At 44.3% G+C, this 25,474-nt stretch overlaps 1 protein-coding gene across 5 annotated transcripts in view; it reads right to left on the bottom strand.

Annotated features, from left to right (window-relative positions):
• SLC9A8 (solute carrier family 9 member A8) overlaps positions 1-25,474 on the bottom strand; it is a 70,215-nt gene that overhangs the window by 20,640 nt on the left and 24,101 nt on the right. For all 5 annotated transcript variants that reach the window (XR_001379486.3, XR_011430600.1, XM_014735205.3 and 2 more), the window contains 6 exons: positions 21,964-22,047; positions 17,984-18,085; positions 16,807-16,841; positions 11,454-11,597; positions 5,853-5,991; positions 4,303-4,408 (listed from right to left, as the gene is read on the bottom strand). Coding sequence is in view for 3 of the 5 variants with exons in the window: in XM_014735205.3 (XP_014590691.1) it covers positions 4,303-4,408; positions 5,853-5,991; positions 11,454-11,597; positions 16,807-16,841; positions 17,984-18,085; positions 21,964-22,047 (610 nt within the window). In the remaining 2 variants the exon portion in view is untranslated. The remainder of the gene's footprint in view (positions 1-4,302; positions 4,409-5,852; positions 5,992-11,453; positions 11,598-16,806; positions 16,842-17,983; positions 18,086-21,963; positions 22,048-25,474) is intronic.

The following is a 25,474-nucleotide window of genomic DNA, read 5'->3' as shown; positions in this document are numbered from 1 at the left end:
ATCTCGTCTTGTTTACTACTGTAGCCTATCCTAAGGATGGTTCTCACACAGGGTAGGCATTTAATAAATATTTACTGAGTGGAGGAATGAAGGGTTTTTCAACTTTCATTCTTAAAATTGAACAATGTATCTTGGAGTTCTCTCCATGGCAGTACAAACAGGTCAAATTTGTTTTCTAGTGGCTGCACAGTATTTCAGGTGAGAATGGACCAAACATATGAGATCTTTCCTGTTACTGACGAACGTTAGTCACGTCCAGTTTTTCTCTCACAGGCAGTGCTGCAAAGGAATTCCCTGGATGGAAGCCTGTGCGCAGGAGTGCTGGACGATACATTCCATCTTTGGCCAACATTTTCCCAAGATTTTACAGAAAGTATTGTGTTCTGATCAATTTTGCAAACTCCTCCTTCAAAGCTAAAAGTGCCATCCTCTGACTCACCTCGACAGCGGTGCTCTGCCCCACTCCCCCTCCCTCAGCCCAGAGTTGGCTCAACTGGCAAGGATGGGGTCTATTGTCTTTGAGTCTTTATCTTCAGAGCCAGAGGGCAAAGTGACCCTCAAAACTGGCTTGAATGAACAAGAGAAAAAGTTAACACTGATAGAATTACAACAAAGATTCTGAGAATAGCTAATGCTTACCTAGTAATAATTAGGGAGACTATTTAATTTGCTGTTGAAACCAGGACACTTTTGGGAGTGAAAGGGGGTGTTATTAATTTGTCATGTTGGGACAAAAGGGGAAAACTGGGGGTATCAGGGCCAACCAGGACATGTGGCAACCTTAGCACTAACATACATTGATGCCCGTCAGGGCTCTTCCTTGCACCGGTTCCCTTTAATCCTCACCACAGCCACACACTTTTATTATGTCTAGTTCACGACGAGGAAGTGGATGCTCAGTGTGGTTAAGTCTGTTGTCTGAGGTTACACAGCTGCTGAGAGGTGGAGCTGGAATTCAAACCCAGGTCTGTCCAGTTCTTAACAGCTGTTCTAAACGCGTGATTTAGGTAAATGATTCGTAAGGAGAGAATGTCCTGCTCAGTGGTCCTGGTAACCACTCATTCAGTCCTTTGTGACGGTCAGGAAGAGCAGAGCACAGAAAGGATGGAGATGACGGCACAAACAGCACCTTTCCCGTGTGTCCTCTTACAGGGGGATTTGGAGGGTCCTCACAACACACCAGTGCTATCCTACCCTTCTCTGAAAACCCTGTGTGACAAATATCCCAAAGGCAGAGCGTGGGCAGAGCCGAGCCCATCACCAGAGGCGGGGGGTGTCCTAGGGCTGCATACGCTCTCTTTGGCCCAGTAACATGTGCAGCAGAGGTCCCTAAGGAAACGAAACTCCTAGAAACAGAAAACACTGCGTCTCTGAAGAAAAGACAAGAAAAACACTCCCTTGTTTTAATCACAAATTCCAAAATGATGGAAGGCCAGAGCCAAATGACTCACAGGTAATGTTTATATAAGTGCCCAAATTCAGGAAAGATAAGAGAGGAAACCTGATGGCAGATAATGGGATGACATTATCCAAGAGAATTGGTTTAGGATTAAAAACAAACAAAACCCTGAGGTTTACAAAGAGTTCTCCAGTGAAAATGGCCAGAGTCCTCTCTGCTTCCTCCGGGCAAGATCTGCTCACAGAGTACCCTCCTTTGATTCCGGATAGTGATCTGTGGGGAGAATTCTGTTCAATGGAATCATTAAAACCCACCGGGGACTTCCACTCTGCCCATGAAGAAATAACAGCCTCACAAACTGCTGTCCTGCCACAAACAACTAGAAATCTGATAACAGATACGAGACAAAACTGTTTCCTGACGTTGGGCACCAGGCACGGTAGGACTGTGACTCTTGGCAGAAGGGAAACAAACAAGATGGCCACTCCTGCCCCAGGCCCTGGCCCAGCTTACTGCCTGGACGTAGTTTCCACGCTGAGGCTCAGGGAGGGGAACCCCAAACTGAGCCCAGCAGTCTCAGTCTTGGTGAGAAGAGCAGAAGATGAGAGATGGGCGAGGCCAAAGCAGCTAGAGCACCTGGGAGGAGGAGCCGCACAGAAGGGCCTCTGGAGAGCTGCAGCAGAGTCCCCTGGAAGCTTGGGCCAACACTGATCTGTACTTGAGTGGGGTGAGATTCCAAGAGGCTGGGGAAAGAAGCTAAAAAGGAGAAGGCTGGGGGCTGGCCCCGTGGCCGAGTGGTTAAGTTCACGCGCTCCGCTGCAGGCGGCCCAGTGTTTCATTGGTTCGAATCCTGGGTGTGGACATGGCACCGCTCATCAAACCACGCTGAGGCAGCGTCCCACATGCCACAACTAGAAGGACCCATAACGAAGAATATACAACTATGTACCGGGGGGCTTTGGGGATAAAAAGGAAAAAAATAAAATCTTTAAAAAAAAACAAAAACAAAATGTTTAAAAGCCAGTGATGCCGAGGAAATTAAAAAAAAAAAAAAAGGAGAAGGCTGAACAATTCCCAAGGTGGACACAGGGCTGGGAATAGTTTGTGTTCCCATCAGCCAGAGTGGAAGGGCCTCATACCAGATGAGACATGAGGCGGGGTCCTCAGAAGGGTGCTGCCTCGGTGCTGAGTGCTGCTCTGGACCTGCCCTGACAAAGTTTAAAGCAGATCTCAAAGGATTAAACTGATTCCAAGGAATTTAGATACATGCCAGAAGAAAGTCCAGAACCCTATGAAGGAATACAATAAAATTTAGTATTCAACAACACAATGCAGTTCACAATGACTGGCATCCAATCAAAAATTAATAGGCAAGCAAAGAGCAGGAAAATAGGACTTATGAAAGGAAGAAAAATTAATTGACAGAAGCAGACCTAGGACTGACAGATGATGGAATTAGCAAACAAAGACATTAAAATAGCTACTACAAATATGTTCCATATGCTCAAGAATGCAGAGATAATCATGAACACGAAGAGGAGGAGAAATGGAAGACATAAAAATGACCCAGGGGCCGGCCCCGTGGCCGAGTGGTTAAGTTCTCGCGCTCTGCTTCAGTGGCCCCGGGTTTCGCTGGTTCGGATCCTGGGCGCGGACATGGCACCGCTCCTCAGGCCATGCTGAGGCGGCATCCCACATGCCATAACTAGAAGGACCCACAACTAAAAATATACAACTATGTACCAGGGGGCTTTGGGGAGAAAAAGGAAAAATAAAATCTTAAAAAAAAAAAAAGACCCAAAGGGAACTTCTGTAGATGAATAATACAATATCTGAAATGAAAAATACACTGGTCGGGATTAACAGGAGATTGAGCATGGCAAAAGAAAAGGCATAGGGGAAAAAAGATTAAAAAAAGGGCAAAGCTATTATAACTGGAGTCCCAACAAGAAAGGACAGGGGAGGACAGAAAAATGTATTTCAAGAAATGGGTAAAAATGTCTGCAGGAAAGCTATAAACTTACATCAACCATAAACCCAAGAAGCTCAACGCCCCCCAAGCAGAATCCAAAGAGAACCAGACCACGCCACATCAAAATCCAATTGCCACACACCTATCAAAACGGCCAAACTTCTTAAAATTAAAATAGATGTCGGTGAAGATGCGAAGTCGCTGGAACTCTCTCACACATTCTGGTGGGAATGTGCATGATCCAATCACTTTGCAAAACACTTGGCAGTTTCTAATACAGTAAAGCACACAACTTCCTATATGACCCAGCAACCTTACTCCCAGGTGTTTATCCAGGATAAATGAAAACATATGTAAATATTCACAGCCAAAATCTGGAAAAACCCAAACATCCTTCAAACGGTGAATGGATAAACGTGGCTGAGTAAGAACGTATAAACTACTGATACAGCAAAAACGTGCCATCTCTCAAGAACGTTATGATAACTGAAAGAAATGAAACACAAAAGACTACCTACTACATGATTTCATTCATATGACATTTATATTCTGGAAAAGGCAAAACTATAGTGAAAGAATGCCAGGGCCCAGGGATGGGCCGAGCGACTGCCGGCCCTGGGCTGTCTCCCCGCCTTTGAGTGAAGGCCTTCTTTCTTTGGGAAAGAGGGAACACTGGAAGAGAGATTTTGATCTCTGCTACGGGATGCTGGGTACAGAGCAAATGTGACTGTGACAATACTGAGGCCCTGGACCCAGCCAGGTCGAAATCCCAGCGCATCCCTAGAGAGCTGGTAAATCTCCTTTATTACTTAAGTTCTTCTAAGTTGTGACCGACTCTTGTGATTGAAAGTGACCTAACTCACACAACCTCTTTCACCAGGCAGGACAACGTGCCATCGACCCCAGCATTTCACTGCTCTCCGTCACTTACCCGAGAGTGAGATTCCTTCCGCGAGCCCATACGGAAGATAAGCAAAAATGATCATCATGCCAAACTCCAAGGAGGGCGTTTTCCTCAAGTCAATATGCTTCAGCACGTAAATCACAGTTGTCAAGGAAAAAGAACCAAGGGACAGCTGAGGGGGCATCTAGAGAAGTCACAAACTGCCGCCTTCCAAACATACTAGACAACGGACACAAAAGGTTCTGAACATCCCAAGGTAACGGGGAACATTTGTCATTACGGATTTTTTTGCATGGAGACTCTTGTTTCAAGAAACAGAATCTGACAAATCACTAAGAAATGTAAATCCCTGAGACAAATGGTAGTGGAAAATTAAAATCAACCTAAGTCGACATTTGAAAATGCTGACTTGGACGGCTGAGAGCTGGGGCACAGCTGGGCTGCAGACAGATGGGGACAGCGCACACACCAGGCCCTTCCAGGGCCGCGTCACTCCTCCGAGGACATGAGATGAGATCACTAACGGGGTTTCCAGAACTCTGAGGTTCAATGTCCCACTGAAGGACCTTCTTTCCTATTCCTGGAGATGTCTAAACTGATGCTCCTGTGAAAGGAGAGTCTTCTATGTATTCAAATATTGTTCACATGCCTATGCTGGAGCTCACAGCACCCATTTACTCAGCTACATTACAATAAATGGTTTTTCCCCCTTTTTTTAAAGAAAAAGATAAATATAGAGGAAAATACTGAAGAGGAAAGAGTCTTCTTTTCCATTCTGTTTATTGGTACAATATGAGAAGCTGTCAGCCGACTCAGTAGAGCCTTCAGACTTCTGGACAAAGGAGCTGATGGGAAAATTCAACAGGATGGTAGACAAACGTGCGTGTCACAGGGAAAGAGGCTTTCCAGCCATCTGGGAGATAGACTGCTCGTGGAGGAGGCCAGGTGGCCATCGCCCTGCGATGCAGGCTTAGGCACACAAATGGTCTGGTGCCTGTTCCTATTTTAAACAGGACGTATTTTCTATAGCAATAAAGGTGTCATTGGCCTGAACATGTCTGTTTCCTTCTCTGGCTGGAAAGGCTTATGGGTTGTTAAGTAACAAAATCAGCGCAAATAACTTCCACGGAGCTCACTTTGAAAGTCTCTTTTCTGATCCTTCCAGATAAACACATTGCAGGGGGGTAGAGATTTTCTCAATTTGACATTTTCAAAGGAAATTAACTTCCAATTTTCTGAAAGTGAAAAGTGAGACAGAGGAAAATGAAATTCATCTGAATGTGGTTATCATACTCTGGGAACTGAGAAGCCTCCAAAATCACATCTGATATCCAAGAGTTGTACGTGTTTTTTAAGCTTTGAAAAGTGACATCCTAAATTTCATATGCTAAATTAAAAAATCCTTGAGTTTAAATTAAAGTGCTCCTCAAACCAAAACTAAGCATAAAAATCCTTCTTCAAACACCACCTTAGACTAAAATTGGCCTCTTATTAAGGAACTGGAGAAAATGGCTAGAGATGGATGTAATTAAGAATAATCTTCTCAGCCACGCGTGTTCATCATATTAAAAGGATATTAATGCAGAGATTAAGCCAGTGAGGGTGCCGAGTGCTGCTGAGCCAAAGAACATTTTGAGGAAGTAGCCAAGGGCTTGTAAAAATGTTTGCCACCCACTGACATCTGACACATTTTTTCTTGTTAAACCTTCAGCTGTGCTAGGAAATAAAAGAAAAACGGAAAGAAGTTAAAATGTTATAGACAAAGTTATTAGAAACTAAGTTGGAACTTAAAAACTTATTTCTTGTTTATTCCCTCATTCACCCATCCATCGTTCAATCAGTTAGTCAAACATTTATTTGTTCACCTACTTTGCTCCAGGCACCATGTTAGTTTCTGGGGGTTCAAAGTCCCGCCCTCGAGGAGCTCTACAGTCTAATGAGGGAGAAAAACAAGATGGGAGCTCATGGCCATCGCAGGTAAGGGCGAGGGGCTGCAGAAACACAGGGTAGGCGTCTAACAGACTGCTGGGGGTCAAGGAAGGTTCATGATAACAAGTGGGCTGGGTTCAGATTTAGGATAAAGAAGAGTTAACCAGGTGAAGAAATGAGGGAAAGCACCCCAGCAGACGGAACAGCATGTGCAGAGGCAGGGACCCAAGAATAGGTGGCACATTATGGAGCATTCAACTACATAAGTCAGTACAGACAAAACACGTGAATGGGGGGAGGGGCGGCTGGGGAAGACAGCGGCAAGAGATAAGGCAGGCGCAGCAGGCAGTGCAGGGCCTGGGAAAGGCTTTTGATGAACCAAGCTAGGGAGTCCTGACGGCCCTGGGGAGTCATGGGGGTGTTTTCAGGACAGGGCGGGATTCCTGTGATAAAACCTGAAATTGAGGCTATGGCAGGAAGTCAGATGAGAATGGAATTGGCTAGAGAAGAAATGCCATTGGATACAGGCCAAGAGGGTGGATTTAGGAGGCATTAGGGGCAAGAACTGAAAGAACTTTCCTTTTACTATAACACAACAAAGTAAAATGTCAGAAGCCATTAAATTAAATTGTCGGTTTTACCCCCAAATGGAAAAGAAAACCATTATACATTAAGATGGAGTCATTCTCATTAAATATCCTCCCCCTGCTGATTCTCCCTTTGGGCTCTCTCTCAATCCCTCCCTCCCTCCTGTACTATCCTCTGTCCTAGGGCTAATGCCTCACAGATCTCTATAGCTGTGTCCTTGTCTTCCTAAGGACCAACCCACTCTCTCCTCAGGGGCCTGAATGACCTTTCAAATACACATCTGATCAGGTTACTGGCCTGTTCAAAACCCAACAGCTCCCTGCTGCTTTTTAAGGAGGAAACCCAGTCTCCTTAGCAGACCTGGCCCCCCCCCCCCCCCCCCCCCCCGCCATACCTCTCTGTCCCATCTCCTCCTCATTCAGAGCAGGCCTCATTGTCCCTGGCACCTCCCTGTAGGTCATCTTTCATTCTTCCCTGGCTCCAGCTAGCTCCCTGGTTTGTTCCTCAGAACCCAAGCTCAGTGTTATTTCCTCAGGGACACCTGCCCTGACCCTTTCCACAGGTCAGCTCATTTACAGGCTCTCCTGTGCCTGCTTTCTCCACCACAGCACGTGAAAACTAACGCCTCCTTCCATGAGGCCCAGGCCTGTGTCCACCTTGTTCACTGCCATATGTCCAGGGCCTGAGGCAGAGCCCAGCACACAAAGGTCACAATCAATTTTTGCTGAATCAGTAAACGAAACAAAGAATACTTAAGAGTAATATTCAGCTTTATTTTTTTTTTTTTTGAGGAAGATTTACCCCTAAGCTAACATCTGCTGCCAATCCTCCTCTTTTTGCTGAGGAAGATTGGCCCTGAGCTAACATCTGTTTTATATGTGGGACACCTGCCACAGCATGGCTTGATAAACAGTGGGTAGGTCTGCTCCTGAGATCTGAACTCCCGGCTGCTGAAGCAGAGCATGCAAACTTAACCACTGTGCCACTGGGCTGGCCCCTCAGTTTCATTTTTAATCAGCGTTTCACAAACTGGTATGATTTTAAGGCAGGATAATCTCCGATAAAAGGATAGCTTGATCAAATAACCTTAGGAAACCTTTCATGGCCATTCACAGCACAATACAACATAATAAAGGTTCTGAGATGTCCTGCAAAAAAGAAAGCGCTTTTCACGCAAAAGTTTTCCAGACTCACCTGAATGTGCAATCTCCCCCATGCCCTTTCCTTCCCAGCAGGTCACAGGTTAACAGCTCACCTTGGGGAGCGCCGGAGCCAACAAGGTTCTTATTGGGAAAGTGCGTCTGAAGACTAAGATCACCTACAGTTCCCAAATGGATCTGTGGGCCACGTGCATGGTGTCCTGCCCCCACCCCACTGCCACAGCTGGTACAACATTGGTGTCACTGCTTTCTTTTTACACAGGGGAGGCTGAGGCCCAAAGAGAGTGACTACCTGGGGGAGGTCACACCACAGATTAATAGCAGACCCAGGGTGAGGCCAACAGTTTCTGAACTCGGGATAAATGAAAGTAGAATTCAGACTCTTTCAGGTCTGGTAACTGTCCACGTTTTATTTTTTCAAGTCATGGTTCTTATACCTTAAAGAATAAATGACAGTGCTTCTTTAGGATCCATTTCACGAGCTTAAGCTATAGCTGGAGAGAATAAAAGATTTCCTCTACAGCAATTATGAGAATAAACTGTCATAGTAACAAATCAAAGATAAAAATAACTTAAAGTTAATGAAGAAACAGAAGATACTTAGCTTTCTGGCATTTATGAAAGTGGAAACATTAAAAAATGGTCATTTATGAAGTATACCCCTTAAAAACAAGACATGATTCTACCTTATAACCAAAAAAAGCTGATAATAGCCCCCTCCTGTACCGCCAAAAAAAAAAAAGGCAGGCTTACCATGCCCCCTCTCTCCCTCTTCTCTCTGAAAATGACACCTTGTCTGAGAAAGCTTCCTCAAACCCTTCACAGTGGTTGTTTTGCCTTCATACCCAAGGCACTGTGTTCACTTCTCTCTGAGCATCTTTCTCCCACCTTGGACTGAGCTCAAGTACAACTGGTCTCCGAGTAGCATCTGGCACACAGAGGCCCCTCACCAAATGCTGATGGCGGGCGACCAGCCTTTAGCACGTCTAGAGAGTCAGTGAGGCTGGATGTGGCTCAGGTCAGTGACTGCCACCCTAGCCTGTCGGAGGCGGAGGCCGGACACTACAGATGCCTGTGGTCCACAGATCCAATTTGAGGAACTGTCATCATAGGTGATCTTGGCCTTCAAAAGCACTTTTCCAGGAAGAACTTTTGGCTACTTATAATGATGCCATCACTTCTCATCTTAAAAAGAAAATCTTTTATAATCTTTGGCCTTTTTGTGGCAAAGAGACCTGGAAAAGCTCAGAAAAGATCCTACTTCTAACAGATTAAAAAATAAACAAATAAATTAGAGACAAAGAAGTTGAGTTTAGATCCTAATGTAGAAAAATAACACATGATGTCATCTCCAATTTCAGTAAAATTCTTTATCACAAATGTTCAATACGTGCAGCCAGGACATGAGACAAAAGTCAAAACCAGAAAGCTAAGAAGCTTTCAGAGTAGATCTCAAATAAGAAAAAATATTGCCATCAGATTTCTTAAAGGTCTTACAGCATGGTGTCTGATAATTTCCTAATAGAGTTATAGAAACTTTTGCCAAGAGAAACATGAAAAAGTCAAAAATAGGGAGCTGGTTAAATAGGTCACAGTAAATCCATAGAAAGGAACACTCTGTAACCAGTAAAATGACGTTATAGAAGATTAGTTTACAAACTCTGTCCAATGGAAAAGTCACAATACAGTATATGGCATACAAGCCCATCTAAATAAAATATACGTATACTTCTACCAAATTGTTAACCATAATTATCTCTGAGTAGTACCAGTCCATGTAATTTTTCTTTCTTTTTTGCTTGTGTTTTCTAAATTTTATATGAAGAATATACGTATTACTTTTTGAGTAATAAAAATTTTACAGTTTGTTTTGTTTTGTTTGTCTGCTGAGCATCTCTTGCAATTAAGCAGCATTTGGTAAATTCTTTCTGTAAAATTAGGATAAAAATGGCAAACAGAGTGAAACAATAACCAGGGGCGGAAGCAGAAGAGGAAAGGCTGTCGTGTTAACTGATGTCAGATGCTTTCCACACAGCATCACATGTAACTCTTCAACCCTCAAATCCAATCCGAGGCAGATGTATTCTCACCCTCACTTTACTGCTGAGAAGCCTGTGGCTCAGAGCCGTGAAGGAGCTGGCACAGGATCACACAGCTATGAGTGGCATCAGCAGGACTTGAAGCCAAGTCTGCCTGACTCCAAACCCTGGGCTCTTTCCACCATAAACTGTTGTTTTAGGCCAACACAAGAATTCTGAATGAAGTCTGTTAAGAAAATGCTACCTACCATGGAGTGGTTATGCTTAGCAAGAAACTCCACAAAAAGGAAACAAGTCAGTATTCAGATAGCGGAAATTCTGTTCTCTAACAGAACACAGATTGGCCCCTAAAATTCTCTTAGCTCATCTCGGATACACTATCCAGGATCTTTTCTCCAACTGCTTTGACTGTCTATGCCTTCTCTGTTCTTTGGCAAAACTGTTTGGGTCTCCTGCCCACATAAGCTAATGAACAGCACAAAATGCAGAGTTTGAGGGAACACGCCTGCAGCAGATAAATGCATTTGAGATTATCTTAAATTCATTCCATTTTCCCAATGACTGTTTTTAAAGGACTGGCACCTGAGCTAACATCTGTTGCCAATCTTCTTTTTTCTTCCTTCTTCTTTCCAAAGCCCCCCAGTACATAGCTGTATATTCTAGTTGTAGGTCCTTCTGGTTCCATGTGGGATGCCACCTCAGCATGGCTCGATGAGTGGTACTAGGCCCACGCCCGGGATCCCAACCAGTGAAAGCCTGGGCTGCCGAAGTGGAGCACGTGAACTTACCCACTCGGCCACGGGGCCGGCCCCTCCCAATGACCTCTTGATATTTTATGAGTCATCTTTAATTTTTCAGATCCTCTCAACTAGGCAGTAATACCAATGCACATTTGGAAAAGATGAGCAGTTTCCAAGTAGCTTTCACACAATGGCATCTCAAGGTGGGAGGCCTGTTAGTATCACTACCTTATTTTACAGCTGTGAAAACAAAGGTGACATGCAACAGCTCCTGAGTGGGAGAGCGGGACCTCTGTCTAGTGCTTTCATCTGCAACAATGCTGCCCCGACACTGATCCCTCGAGTGGCTGCTCCATCATCATCTGGGGAACTTAGTAAAAACCTAAGTTCTTGGGACTCACCCCAGACCAACTGAATCAGAAGCTCTGAGGGTGGGCCTGGGAATACGACATTTCATTAGCATCCCCAGTGACACTGATGAGAAGCTGGGCTCAAAACCACTGCTTAAAGGCAGCTCATAAAAGGTGGACTCTCCTCTCCTAATCACCCCCGGGCCTTGATGATATTCTTGGGGCATGTCAAGCCTTGTCAAAACGGAGAGATGGAGAAGCAGGTGACCCAATTACCCAGAGGACAAGCAACCGTAAAGGCAGCTGCATGGAAATATTTGTCCCTTTGTCACAGGGACCTTTAGTTCCACCACTTGAAGAAAGCACACTTACTTGGTCAGGACAATGGAGACTGCATCGTTGAGAATACTCTCTCCAAAAACCAGCATGTTGAGCACTGGGTCCACATGAAGTGCATTGAAAATAGCAATAGTAGCTACGGGATCAACAGCAGAAATTAGGGAGCCAAACGCAAAACTGTAAAGACGACAAAAGGAAGGGGTGTTCTGTAATGCTTATCGCTTGGTCCCCACAGGAAAACATTAAAGCCAAGGACTGTATTTGATATAACATAATAGGACACACGGTAGCTGAAGCAACTACAGAAGATGGTGTATCTTTTTCTACTTACAATATCTGCTAATTGACTCTGTGGGTAGAGCAGTGAAAGGCCCACTCTAAAAGGAGTTGTTAGCAATGGCCCGGTTTTCCACTGTAAGTACCGAGACTTTCTTTTGACCAATGATGGATGGAAGACTTTTGCTTAAATACATTACACACTTCCCAAGGTTTTTAGTCAGAGCAGCTGGAACCATGATGGCCCAGGGGCCTTCCCCACATGGCCCATGAGCTCCTGGGTCTGACCTCTGCTTTGCCCCTAGCCACTATCTGTGACTGAGCTCAGCCTCCATTCCAGATTTGCAACGTGTAAGAAAGTACCAAAGCCAGAAGCAACTCCAGTGTGGTTCAAGGCATGGGCGGCTTGGGTGGCAGAGACCAGCGCCAGCGCTGCCTCCCCAGGCCACGGCTCTCACTGACAACACCCACGGAGGTCTCATTACCTCCAACAAACAGGTAGTAATTGCCTAACATGTTTCAGGCACTGCGGCAAACAATAATAGCAAACATTAATGTGGCACTTACCACTTACCATGTCCCAGGCACTCTGCTAAGCACTTTAGAGAGTACCCGACAATCCACACAGCAACCGTATGAGATGGTACTACTAGTGCCCCGATTACACAGGCAAAACTGAGGGACAATGAGGTTAAGTAACTTGTCCAAGGTCAGACAGCTAACAAGTAGCAGAGCCAGGATTCAACCGCAGGCCATTTGGCTCAGAGTCGGTGCTCCTAACAACTACACTTGATATAGCAATATCCAGAGACTAAGACCAATTTTGAAAATGGCAAGCATTACCCAGGAAATTAGGGTGACAAGAGAAAGAGTAACCTTGTGGGCGGGGTAGGGGCCACTTAGAGTGGGTGGTCAGGAAGAGAGGACACACCTGAACAAGGACCTACATGACAAGAAGCCGGCGGCCAGGCCAAGATCCGGGGGCAGTGGCAACAGCAAGCTACCTCTGAGGTGGGAGCAAGCTTGGTTGCCTGAGAAACAAAAAGGTGAGTGTGGCAGTAGTGCGGTGAGGGCAAATGGGAGACATTAGAGGCTGGTGGGGAGGCAGGGCCTCATCCCCTGTGGGCCTGTGGGCCACCTAAGGAGTCTGGGTGATTTGTCTCTCATCCCATTTGTCTTCTTTCCCCCTCAGCATTCTTGCAAGCCTTCTATTCCTTCCAACTGCTATGCCTGGCACTTTCTTTCTACTTCAGCAGAATGGTTAGGTCTGCCCTCTTCCACAACACATGACAGAACACGGAGCCCCAAGGGGACAGGTCTGCGTGGGGACATAAGCCAGAGACTATCCGCCTCTGTTTCTGGCCCGTATCAAGCCTGCAGTCTGGGAGGGGAGAGGGTGCCACTTGGCCTGGCGACGGGAGCATGCTTGGTCCCCTCTGTCATCACCTGCAGCCCTCGATGCTCATTTGACCCCAGGCTCAGGGAGAGGCGTGCCGGCAGAGCACATACCTGGCTACCTTGCCAGTCAACAGTTCTCTCCGTAAATCAGTAATCTGGCACACTGGTTTCCATGGCAGCTCCCTGTGAGTTTGCTTAATGTAAATTCATGCAGAGAGCCTGCTCACCTCAGGGGCAGCCTCCAAACCCCAAGCTGAGGATCAGACCCCAAAGGATGGTCTTAGCTTAGACCAGTTCCCAGACTTTCCCCATCCTCATAGAGGTTGTCACATGCCCTATGAGCTGTGACGTTACCTGCCTCTTGCCCTCACTGTGAGTGCCAAGGGGGTGGGCACTGTTTTAGCCATGGGTGTATTCCCAGGATCTGGACTGGGATGGCCCAGAGATATCTGTGGAAGACAGGCAGGAGGGAGGGACGGGGGAGGGAAGGAAAGGTAACGGCACTAAATGGCTGTCGACCTGGAAGGCCCTGTCCTGTTGGCAGCTGGCCTTGAGGCTCTTGTGCTACAACCCAGACACAGAGCTTCTTCTCTCTCCTCTTCTTTTATTCCCACTCTCATCACCCATGGCAACATCAAGGGGGCCTCGAAGGAAGAACACCTAAAAAGTGTGTCCTGAAAGGGAGGGAGAGGCAAGGGAGGCGAAGCTGGGAGCCTTTGGTGTGTTGTGTGCTGACTGTGTGTGGCTCAGCTGGCCCCTCCCTCCATTCTCACGTCCAGTGCAGCAGAATGGACAGCCACAGTTCTCTCTGCTCCACACTCACTCCCCTGGTTTTGGTAACGGCACCCCAATTTTCCTTTGGGGAGCCGCACCTCCCCCTCTCTCCATCCATGGGGTTGCGTGGGGCTCTAGAAGTGAGCAGAGGACCCAAGCTCGGTCAATGAGGGCCATCAACAGGCATTTACCAGGTCATCAGGAGTGAGGTGGCCCTTTTGTCAGGGATGGCTGAAGCGAGGGTGAGGTGAACTAAGAGCCATCAGTGCTGCCACACGAAGTGAGCATGCCCGAGGAGGAAACGAATCAGGGAAGACCTGAGCTGCGACAGTGAGAGGAGAGAATCCTGCCATTGTGGGCCCCTGGAGGCTGTCATACCAGAAGCCATCACCCCGGGGACACTTCAGTTCGATGAACTAACAAACTTCTTTCTTGCTAAAACTAGTTTGTGTTAGGTTTCAGTTGCACTGAAAGAGGTCTGCCTAATGTTCTTTGTCAAAGTCCCCGTGGCATCCTGAACTGGAAATCAGAGAACAGGAACCAGAAGATGATGAACAGATAGAGGGAGGGAGAGATGGAAAGAGCTGTGTTAAAGCAAATACAGTGAAAAGGTAATTGTAGAAAGGAGGTGGTGGTCACAGGGGCGTCCACTGTACGATGCCTCACCTTTTCTGTATGTTTGAAACTGTCACAATAAAAAGTTGGAGGGAAATGCTTTGCATAAATCATGTAACACATTTAGCTTTGGCTGGGAATCTAAGTTGGGGCAGAGTATTTCTGACAGTGAATATGAAAAGTCTGAGACATGCACTGACTGAATCATCGAGAGCTCTGAATCCAAGGGGTCATTCCACCATGCCATCAGTTGCTCCACTTTGCACCTTCATGACCCAATTCTTTAAAAGGCCAGACACTAGAAGTTTAACTTAAAAATGTCTTTTCTTTATTCCATTATCTCAAAAGATAGCAACACCAAGAAAACAAAAAGGAAATAGACTGGGACAGTGAAACAATTCAGGGCGTGTCTATGAGTAAATCTCTCTCCAGCAAAAATATCACCAAAATAAAACCTGTGCAACAAAGTTATTTTTATGTTTCCTATAAGCGCAGAGGCCTATGTGTCTCATGTTTGATCTGCATGGTGTTTTGAAAAGTTGAATAAATTGTCACTATCTGAAAACTAGAAAATTCCCTATTAAAATCTAGAAACTTGGCCTCTTTTGAAAAGAATTTCTTAAACACCTAGTAACTCTGGGCCCATAATGGTAATTACTAGGTGGAGCTGACAAGTAGCTGTCCCTTCAGACAGGGTGTGCTCTCTGGCTCCCCACTGTCCCCACCTCTGGACACACATCTGGCCAGCTTCCCTTTGTTAAGCACTCTGCCAGGCCCTGCAGTTGTGTGGGTTTGCAACTGCTGGCTAATTTTCTCCAGAGCAGTCCCCCACTGTGGGTCCCCTTCTGTGGGACAGGCACTTTCTAACAGGAAGGGAAATGTCTGCAGGTAGAGAGAGAAAACTCTACTCGGTTCTTCGTCTGCTCGTCCAAGGGGAAATTCTTTGACTCCTCTCCCTGTGAACATCCCAACCACAGGTTCAATTCAATTTCACAAGAAATTTATCAAGCATTTTCTGTATCTCTAACCAGCTGCCCCCAAATAGGCTGAAGGCTTGAAGGCTGACATTCCTTTACAATGAAGGCTGTGTTTTGGGCATTTTTTTTCACTTGCAAAATACAGTCATGTGCCGCTTAATGATGGGATACATTCTGAGAAACGTGTCATTAAGCGATTTCAACATCATAGTGCACTTACACAAACCTAGATGGTATAGCCTACTACACACCTAGGCTATACGGTACTAACCTTAGGGGACCACTGTCGTGTGCACAGTCCGTCGTTAACTGAAATGCTATGCAGCATGTGACTACCTACAAAACGCAGGGCATCAGTTCTGCTTAATTTCCAGCTCCTCATGGAATAGGAATGTGACTTTTGCTACTTGTTTATACATCAAGGCTATCTTGCAACAAAAGCTCTGAAATTTATGTCCTCAGGGAAGAGGGGAATGAGATTGTCCTCAAAGCAGTCCAGAGGTTATCAGAGGCACATTTCCCATGAAAAGGGCTCCAAGTTTCTGGTCCCCAAGTTGCTGCTAAAGGCTGAAAGCTCTGGCTGGCCCAATGGGAGGCCAGCTCCCCAGCCACACCACAGGACAGAAGCAAGCACTGATGGTGGATGTAGAAACAGAGCAAGACGGCAGACTTGCTGCACTCCTCACAGAGGGAAACCAGGCCACGTCTGCCTGTGCACTTTTTCAGCTCTAGATCTGGTACCTTCCCAGAGACAGCTGCCTAGGTTATTCTCGCTAAGCCGATTATGGAAACTCCTGGACTGGCTCCTAGATGGCAGCTCTGAGGACTCACTGGAGTAGCTTCAGACGGAGAACATCCACGATAGAGCCCTAGGCCCTGCCTGCTTCCTCCACCCAGCCAGCCCCACCTCAGGCTTGATGGGAAGCTTAGAGGAAAGATTCATACCTCACTCCTCCCTCCGTCCCTAATCTAGCGAGAAATTAACTCATCATTATGGCCACTGAAAAGACTCAGAAATTAGCTGGAGACAACTCAATAATAAAAGGACACTGGTGCAGCCTGTGGTGTAGGCGGGGCTAGTTAAGTGACCAGAGTTATTCCCTCTAAAGCTTAACTAAACCAGTCCTTTCAATTGGCAGTGCTCTGATTAGAGATCTTCAAAATTCCTTAACATAATTTTCATTCACTTTAGAGGCACAAATTAATTCAGAACAGATTCTACAACAGAAATCATCAGCAAAACAAAAAGAGAGACAGGACAAAGAAGAATCACGCCCAGGAATCAATGAGGAGAGAACTTCCCCGAGAAAAGCGGTCACACGGGTGTTATGGTAGGAAAGCTTTACCTGTCTGTCATGTTGAGTTTAGAGATTACATCAGCCTGTAAAATAAAACACACAAACACACAGACACAAAAAAAACCCCTGGAGAACAGCCAAGAAGATTAAAATGTCCACTACTGCTTTATTACAAACAAACAAGGACATTAATCTTCAATCCCCAAACCACTCGAAAAATAGGGGAAACTCCTAAGTTTTAGTTTAAGCGTGCACTTGATCATCATACAACAAAAGTATGGAAAAGAATGCCACATTTTTCAAGCCAAATTAACTACAGTTTCCTTCTCTAAAGTTTTCCCATTTGACACTAGAAGCTAAGCAAGGAAGGGTGCATGACAGGCAGATTTATTCTGGTGCTCCTGAGGCAGCTAAAGGTGACATCAGATGGAATGGGCTTTGCTCTACAGCTATCCGAAGAAGAAAAGACTTCTGACATACAAAGGAGGAATCTGCCCGAAACTCAGTCTTAGTTTACAGAATCGGGGCAGGAAAACCTTCTGCAGCTAACACCAAAGGAAAAGAACTGCCACATGCATAGACGTGCATAACGCACAACTACAGGTATTACCTTCCTAGGTAGGTTTGGCTTAAATAAACTCAAATTAATTTGAACTCAAACTATAAAACACCCAATTGATCACACTGGAAATTAGTTTAGCAATGGTAGAAAATTCAGAGTATATGACTCTACAGGTGGACGGCTTAGAATTGAGTGAACACATTCAGGATCATTTCTGACTTTTAAAATGCAAATTTTTATTAAAAAAGCAGCATTTAACTCTGATTCAGTCTATCTGACAACACAACTGATACTGTTACAAGTTGAAGAGCTTTACTGCTTTACTTTTTTTTTGTTTTTCTTTTTTTCTTTTTGTTTTTTTTTTTGTTTTTTACCGCTTTACTTTTAGGTATTCCAACTTAAGACAATATTGGTTTGCAAATAAGATGAAATGCTTTTGGGGATTATGAAAAAGATTCACTCAGTTCCAGACACCAAAGCTCTCTGAGACACTTAGAAACAACGTCAGCATGCCTTTACCGTGCCTCGTATCTGGATTTCCTTCCCGCAGAGCTTCTATCTTGAGCGTAAAACCCAGGCCCCATGAGGAGTCCCCACCCCACCTCCCTGCACTAGCTCTAAGAATGTAAGATTTTCAAAGTTTTTCAAAGATGTTTTTCTTACCTGACCCAGAAAATAAATTCCTCCACCTACTACAAAAGCAGAAATTGCTGTACCAAAAACAGCAAATAGGGTGATGGAACCAATATTTTGAAAGAAGTTACCCTGTTTGAAAGAACAGAAATGAGAGAAATGATTAGAAAGGCTGGTTCAGGCAGTGGAGGGGCAGACCCCGACACCTGCCCTCCTCACACGCTTGATTTTATGCAAAGAGGACCGTCACCCACCCCGTTTGGCAAGCTGGAAGCCTGGGAGTCTTCCCTCACCTCCACATCTGACGGCAGACCCACGTCCTCTGGCTTTCACCCCCCCACGTCACTCACATCTCCCAGCTTCTCTCCATCCCCCTCTCCACTGCCCTTGTCCAAGCTGCCATCATCTCTACCCTGTACCACTGCAATAGCTTCTAACCAGTCTCAACCATTCCTGACCCCTTGCCCCCCACTCTCCAAGGGCTTCCAGAATGATCTTTGCAAAAGACAAATCTGACTGTGCTGCCTTCACTCTGACCCCAACCTGCACTCGAAATGCAGCTAAAACCCAACCAGAACCTGGATGGTTTAGCCTGTGACGGCCTCTAACTCGCCATGTCCTCTGGTCCAGTCACACAGATGGCTTTTTGTTCTGTGCACACTTTGTGCTCCTGGGCTTGGACCACTCTTCCCTCCTCTTTGCCTGGTGAACTCTAATCACCCTAAGATCTCAGGACATTTTGACTTTTCCTGAGGGACGCCTTCTCTGATCCCTGAGCCAGGTCAGATCCTACTTTATGCTCTCAAAGCACAACGACCCTCTCCTGGTAGCACTTGACATGGCTGAAGTTTTACATTTATTTAGGTAACTATCTGACTGACGTCTGTCTTTCCCACTAGGCTGCAGGCTCAACAGGGAAATGGCCACATCTGTTTTTGTACAACAGTCACTGACAATGCCTGTCGGCCGGAAGATGCCTAATGAATAGGTACTGAAGAAATTAACTCTGCTTCATGTCTGATCAAAGGCCAAAGTTTACACAATATCATTTTTCCTTTAATTAAGAAAAGGCATATCATTACAAAGAATGTCAAGATAATAGGTAATACTATCAGAAACTCCCTCTTGCTATCCAGGTCTTTTAAACAATTTTATTTCACTCTATCAGTATCATCATCAAATGACAGATAAAATATATTTTCATCCATACTTCACAGCATTTAAAGGAAAATATTTGAATCCAAGTAGCATGGTATTATCTTTTGAATTTCCATAAAATTAAGAAAATTATGTTATTTATTAGGCTCCTGTGGACTCCACTTAGAAACAACACCCAGCAACCTTAATGATGTCTGATTGTGGGTGTGGACAAGGAATCTCATCTTTTTGCTCAGAAATGGTCAAGCCAGAGACAACAGGAACTGATGCTTTAAAGCTCACTTCAAAAGAGCGTCCTCAGCTCAGCAGTGACAGCTCCACTAAGCCTATCTCCTTCAGGAAGCTTCTCTGCTTCATTTGTTGCAATTTTGATTTGGCTGCCCCAAATCTGACAGTCAATTACTTTGTTTGGCATATTAATCTTTAGCACACAAAGAACTTTAAAATAACTCAAGGCAAATACACTGAATTGTTTTTTCTAAATAAAAGGCTTTCATCTATGAGTCTCTCTTTGCAGAGAGCTACTTTATTTTGCTATTTAAAAACAGATTAAGCCTTCGTCTGTTTATAAGAATCTAATTCTGATCTAGTCTATGTAGTTGGTTAATATTAATCTGGATATTGAAAATTTACCCAAATTCAAGTTACCACACTACAAGAACTTCCTTTTGCACATAAAGCAAATTTACCTGTTTTTCTGACATAATTAATGTTCTATTCTCTATACGATATTAACAATTTAAGGAAAATAGATGCCCACCTAATGTATATCAACTGATGATAATCTTATTGAAATTTTTATCCCAACTCCAAATTTACATCAGCAAATACAACAACATAGTCATGCATCACTTAACAATGGGGATATATTTTGAAAAATGTGTTCTTAGGTGATTTTGTCGTCGTGCAAACATCACTTACAAAACCTAGATGGTGCAGCCTACTACACAGGTAGGCTACATGGTACTGATCTTATGGGACCACCATTGTATATGCGGTCCATTGTTGACCACAACATTCTTATGCAGCACATCACTATTAAAATAAAACATTCAAAGTCGACCGCCTGTCTTCTTTGGGGGAGGGTAGGAAGTGGACAGAAGTCTCTGAATTCAAATTTCCACCTCTTATTGGTCCCTTTCACATAAATTGTCACATTTTCTGCTGGAAGGCCATCTTTAAAGAAATGTATTTCTAAGAAATTATTATTTTCCTCAAATTTTGAACAAGTTTATTTCCCCTCCCTCCAAAAAATTAGAAAATAAAAACTTTACATGCTTTAATATAACAATCAAAGTGTCATGTTTTAAAGTCCAAATCAAATCAATACCCTTAGCTTTGTTTTGAAATATGTTCATAATCTGCTCAAAGCTCTTTTAAGATTTGCTTACAAAATGAAGGAGTAAAAGACATTGACTTTCCATTCCTTCTCGCTTGTTTTCTTTTTAACAACTATCTGATGTCAGTAATGGTTTATAAGATTTGGGAAGTTTTTTTTACATTAAACTTCCTTTTCACCTTTTTTGGGGGATAGTACAATAAAATAATAACTTTTTAAAAACTCTAGACTGAACATCTTAGGATATTTTTGCTTTAGTACCCAGGTGGAAAATTAAAAATTTAATATGTATGTTTTTTATGAAAATTCTCTTGACAAATTTAATTCTCAAGTTTAATAAGTTGCTATTAATAATAATACAATAATATTAATAACAAGAAGTGCTACCATTTATTTAATGTGGTGGGCGGTACTTTGCATACATTCTTTCATCTAGTGTAAACGTCAAAACAAGCTGGGAGGTAGGGTTTTTGGGGTTTTGCCTTTTGTTTTTAATTTCTACCTACTCAAAAGGAACCCACAGGAGGCAGCGCATGATTAGACCCAGGGCTCTCGGGCTCCAAAGTTCACGCTCTTTCCTCTCTCCAAGGGCAGGCCTAATCTTACTCCTTCCAACCTTCAACATTTTTATCACATTCACAAAATAATGTATTATTAAATTACTATTAACACAACAGTATTAAATACCGTTGTATTACTTGTATTTTAAGTTGAGTCACCTTTTTATTTTAAAACAAATGTATTTATATTTAAAGAAAACTCATAGACAAGGAAAAAACCCATGCACGCACATAAACTGGCTTAAAAGTAAGAAGCTCCTGCCCAAGCAGACAGAGTCCCAGTGGAAGTGGGAGGACAGAGACCAGGAATGCCAGGGCAAAGAAGGGAACTCGGCAGGGGCCAGAGACGCTGCTCTCCAAGGCCGAGCTGGGGGGCCAAGAATGGGCCAGAAGGAGCTGGAAGACTAGAGGAAAGGATAGGACCCCAGCCTGGGAAGGAGAAGCTGGGCCAGGGAGAGGGAGGGAAGAGATTGAGGCTTGGGGATCAGGGGAACATCAGCTGGGAGCTGAGGCCGAGGGAAGGGCACTGAGAGGGGAGACACTGAAGGACGGACGGGCCTAAGAAGGGAGAAAGGCCCCATGTGGTGAGCCGAGAGAATTCATACGTCTGGGGCACATGTCCCCGTTGCCCCAGGACATAGTCTGTTTTCTTAACATGTGTCAGTCTGTGTTCAGTAAGAGGAGTCAAAGTGTTGTCCGTGCACCACTTAACATCACTTTGGCCAACTTCCTAAGCAAAGTACTCCTCTACGAAAAACACGAGCTTAATAAGCCGCACTGCTTGAAACCACGTTTGCTCCCCTCAGGCAGCACAGGGCAGCTTCTACCACACCCCCCAAGATGTTCACACAGAGCCTCCGCTGCCAAATTAACAGCCCCGCTTTGAAGGAACATGCCTTACAAACATGGGAAGCCATCCAGACCAAGAACACTAATGTGTGTCTGAGTCTCACCTTGTGTAATGAATATCCTGACTCAAATATAATAGGCGGAAGCAACAGGAGGAAAAACATATTTGGACGAAACATTTCTTCTTCCTGTAAATGTAAAGTGGGTATTTTCAGAGACATGGAATTTGTGTAATTAAGAAATAAATCCATCATTCAAGAGCCAAAGTAATAATTCTCTCAGGGCCTGGCCCAGTGGAAACATACGTTTAAATGATGACCTGATAATTAAACCAAGCAGGAGGAGAGACCGAAAAAGAAAAACAAACCAAAAAATCCCCCTGTATTTAAAAAGAAAAACAAACCAAAAAAATCCCCCTGTATTTAAAAATGCGGGACAAGTGATTTTAGAGGGTGATCAGCAAAAGAAATAGAATGAACTGCTTCCAGACAGACAGTAGTACGCTTTTATTCTTTACTAAGGAAAGAAAATTAACATTAATATAGAAAACATTTCACTTCAAATAAAACACTTTCAAAAACAAGTCCTTGAATTGGAGTCCTCTGGGAAGGAGATAACGGGGAGCCCTCAAACAACCCACTGACAGGAAGGGCAAACCCACACATGTTGCACGTGGCCCTCCCTCTTCCCTGCCCGTCACAGACAACTCGCCATTTTCCCAAATCTGACTGTAATGAAACAGTCCCCACCTCACTGTCCATGCGACTTGGGACATAGCTATAAACAAAGTGAGCCCCCTGCCATGCTTCTGGTACTTTCAAACATTAAGTACCATTATGAAAGGTATTTCCAGAATATGGCCATCTTTGGGGAGCTGAAATAAGAATTTAATTTTCTATATTAATATATCTAATTATTGGTGGATTTAAGGAAAATATATATTGGTCGTCAAACCCAAAATGACTACATGTAATACACAGTCTACTAAATACCACAAAATGAGGCCCTTTTCCACATGAAAATTTCTAGGCCACAATCTTGACAGTTTGATTTTTTGTCAAAATCCCTGTTCAAAGAAATGACTAAATGTATTCTTACAAATGTACAGCTGTTACCATACAGACCAAAATAACATTCAAAAAAGGCTCAAAATAGAAGCAAATGATGCGGTCTGAAAATGCCTTATGCAGTCTTAAAATAACTATCTGTACAACAAACTCATGACTCAGACTGGGACCATGTGAAAAGAAAAGGGCCAATCTCTGCGTTTTGTGGGGCCATCTATTCTCAGGATCTGTGCAGTGGGGGCACTGTACATCCTTTTGGAGTTTCAGAGACTAAACTCCTCTGGGAGAAAGAAGAACCCACCTGCAGTAGGTTGCAATGTCCTGCAGCTCCAATTCAGGTCCACCTAGAACCTCAAAATGTGACCTTATTTGTAAACAGGGTCTTCGCAGATGTAATTAAGGGAAGAAACCAGATGAGATCATATACTGGATTAGGGCGGGCACTAAACTCAATGAGAGTGTCCTTTTAAGAGACAGAAAAGGACACAGAGACACAGAGAAGAAGTCCATGTGAAGACAGACTGAGGCAGAGATAGCAGTGATGCTGCCACAGCCACGGGACGCCTGGGACCACCCAAGCTGGAAGAAGCAATGAGGATTCTCCCCGACAGCCTGGATTCGCTCCCTGGAGGGAGCACGCCCAGCCAACACCTTGATTTCAGATTTCTGGCCTCTAGAACGATGACAGAATCGATCTCTGTTGTTTTCAGCCACCCAGTTCATGGTCATTTGTTACAGAAGCCACAGGAAATGCATACATTACCTTACTGTGACTAGCATTACAGAAAGGTCCCAGGTTCCGTTCAGCAACATCTCTCAAGTACCATTCTAGGTGGTACTTGAGCAGGGTGTGTCAAATACTGCTGACCCACAGACTGGGAGAGTCAGCCCCTTCTGACTCTTTTTCAATCCCAATTAAGTCAAAGACACCTCAGTCTGGTGCCACATGTGTAAAGCGTCTCTCCACTGTGCTGACCTCCCTTTCTGACAGAACAGGCCTGACCCGAGAGGTTTCAGCAGGCATCTGTACCACTTTGTTTTTATCATATTTATTTATAGAAACAATATTGAGGGGCCGGTCCAATGGTGCAGCAGTTAAGTTCGCATGTTCCGCTTCTCAGCGGCCTGGGGTTCGCTGGTTTGGATCCTGGGTACGGACATGGCACTGCTTGGCAAAAGCCATGCTGTGGCAGGCATCCCACATATAAAGTAGAGGAAGATGGGCAGGGATGTTAGCTCAGGGCCAGTCTTCCTCAGCAAAAAAAGAGGAGGATTGGCAGCAGTTAGCTCAGGGCTAATCTTCCTCAAAAAAAACCCCAAAAAACAATATTGGTTTCCCACCTGAAACAGTATTACGACGTTTCCTTTAAAATAAATGTATACGGTATACCAATGTTCACAGCAGCATTATTCACAATAGCCAAAAGGTGGAAACAACCCCAGGGTCCATCAACAGAGGAGTGGATAAACAAAGTGTAGTATATACCTACAATGGAGTATTCTTCAGCCATGGAAAGGAAGGAAATTCTGACACATGCTACAATGAGGATGAACCTTGAAAACACCACACTAAGTAAAATAAGCCAGACACAAAAGGACAAATATTGTATGAGTTCACTTATATGAAGTGCTTAGAACAGGTAAAGTCATAGAGACAGAAAGTAGAAGAGGGGCTACTGAAAAAAGATAGAAAATACTAAAAAAGATAGAAAGTAGACTGGAAAGTGAGGAGGGGAGGATGGGGAGGTTTGTTTAACGGGAAGTTTCCGTTAGGGATGATGAAAAAGTTCTGGAAAGAGACAGTGCTAATGATTAGACAACACTGAATGTATTTAATGCCACTGAATTGTACGCTTAAAAGTGGCTAAAATGATAAATTTTATGTTATGTATTTGTAGCACAAAAGACTTTTAAAAAATGGCTACAAAAAATGTACATAAACAGGGGCTGGCCCCGTGGCCGAGTGGTTAAGTTCGCGCGCTCTGCTGCAGGCGGCCCAGTGTTTCGTTGGTTCGAATCCTGGGCGCGGACATGACACTGCTCATCAACCACGCTGAGGCAGCGTCCCACATACCACAACTAGAAGGACCCACAACGAAGAATATACAACTATGTACCGGGGGGGCTTTGGGGAGAAAAAGGAAAAAATAAAATCTTTAAAAAAAAAAAAAAAATGTACATAAACAAAAAAGCAAGTTCATTTAAAGAAATATGCTAAGTATATGAAGGCAGGTAGAAGGCAGGCCTGGGGAGACAGTTTGAAAATAGAACTCATGGAAAGAAAACACCAGGCTCCTTCACTGTTTTTCCTATCCCCCTGCTCCCTGCAGCACCCAGTTTCCATACAGGTGTCCTGCTTCCCACAAACACCTGTTCCTCCAGGAAGCCTCCCCTGACTACCCCAGCCTAGAAACCTCGCCCTTTCAGCGTCAAGCACTGGTTGCCTGGACGGCTCTTTAAGCACTTAATTACATTCATCACCCAACTTTGAGTCGCTTGTCTATACTATTAAATACATTACTATATTTTAACTTGAAAAGTAACATCT

This window comes from Equus caballus, chromosome 22 (genome assembly GCF_041296265.1).
Source record: "Equus caballus isolate H_3958 breed thoroughbred chromosome 22, TB-T2T, whole genome shotgun sequence".
Taxonomy (NCBI): Eukaryota; Metazoa; Chordata; class Mammalia; order Perissodactyla; family Equidae; genus Equus; species Equus caballus.
Note: the sequence above shows the minus strand (reverse complement) of the source record. Positions and strands in the feature narration are given on the sequence as shown.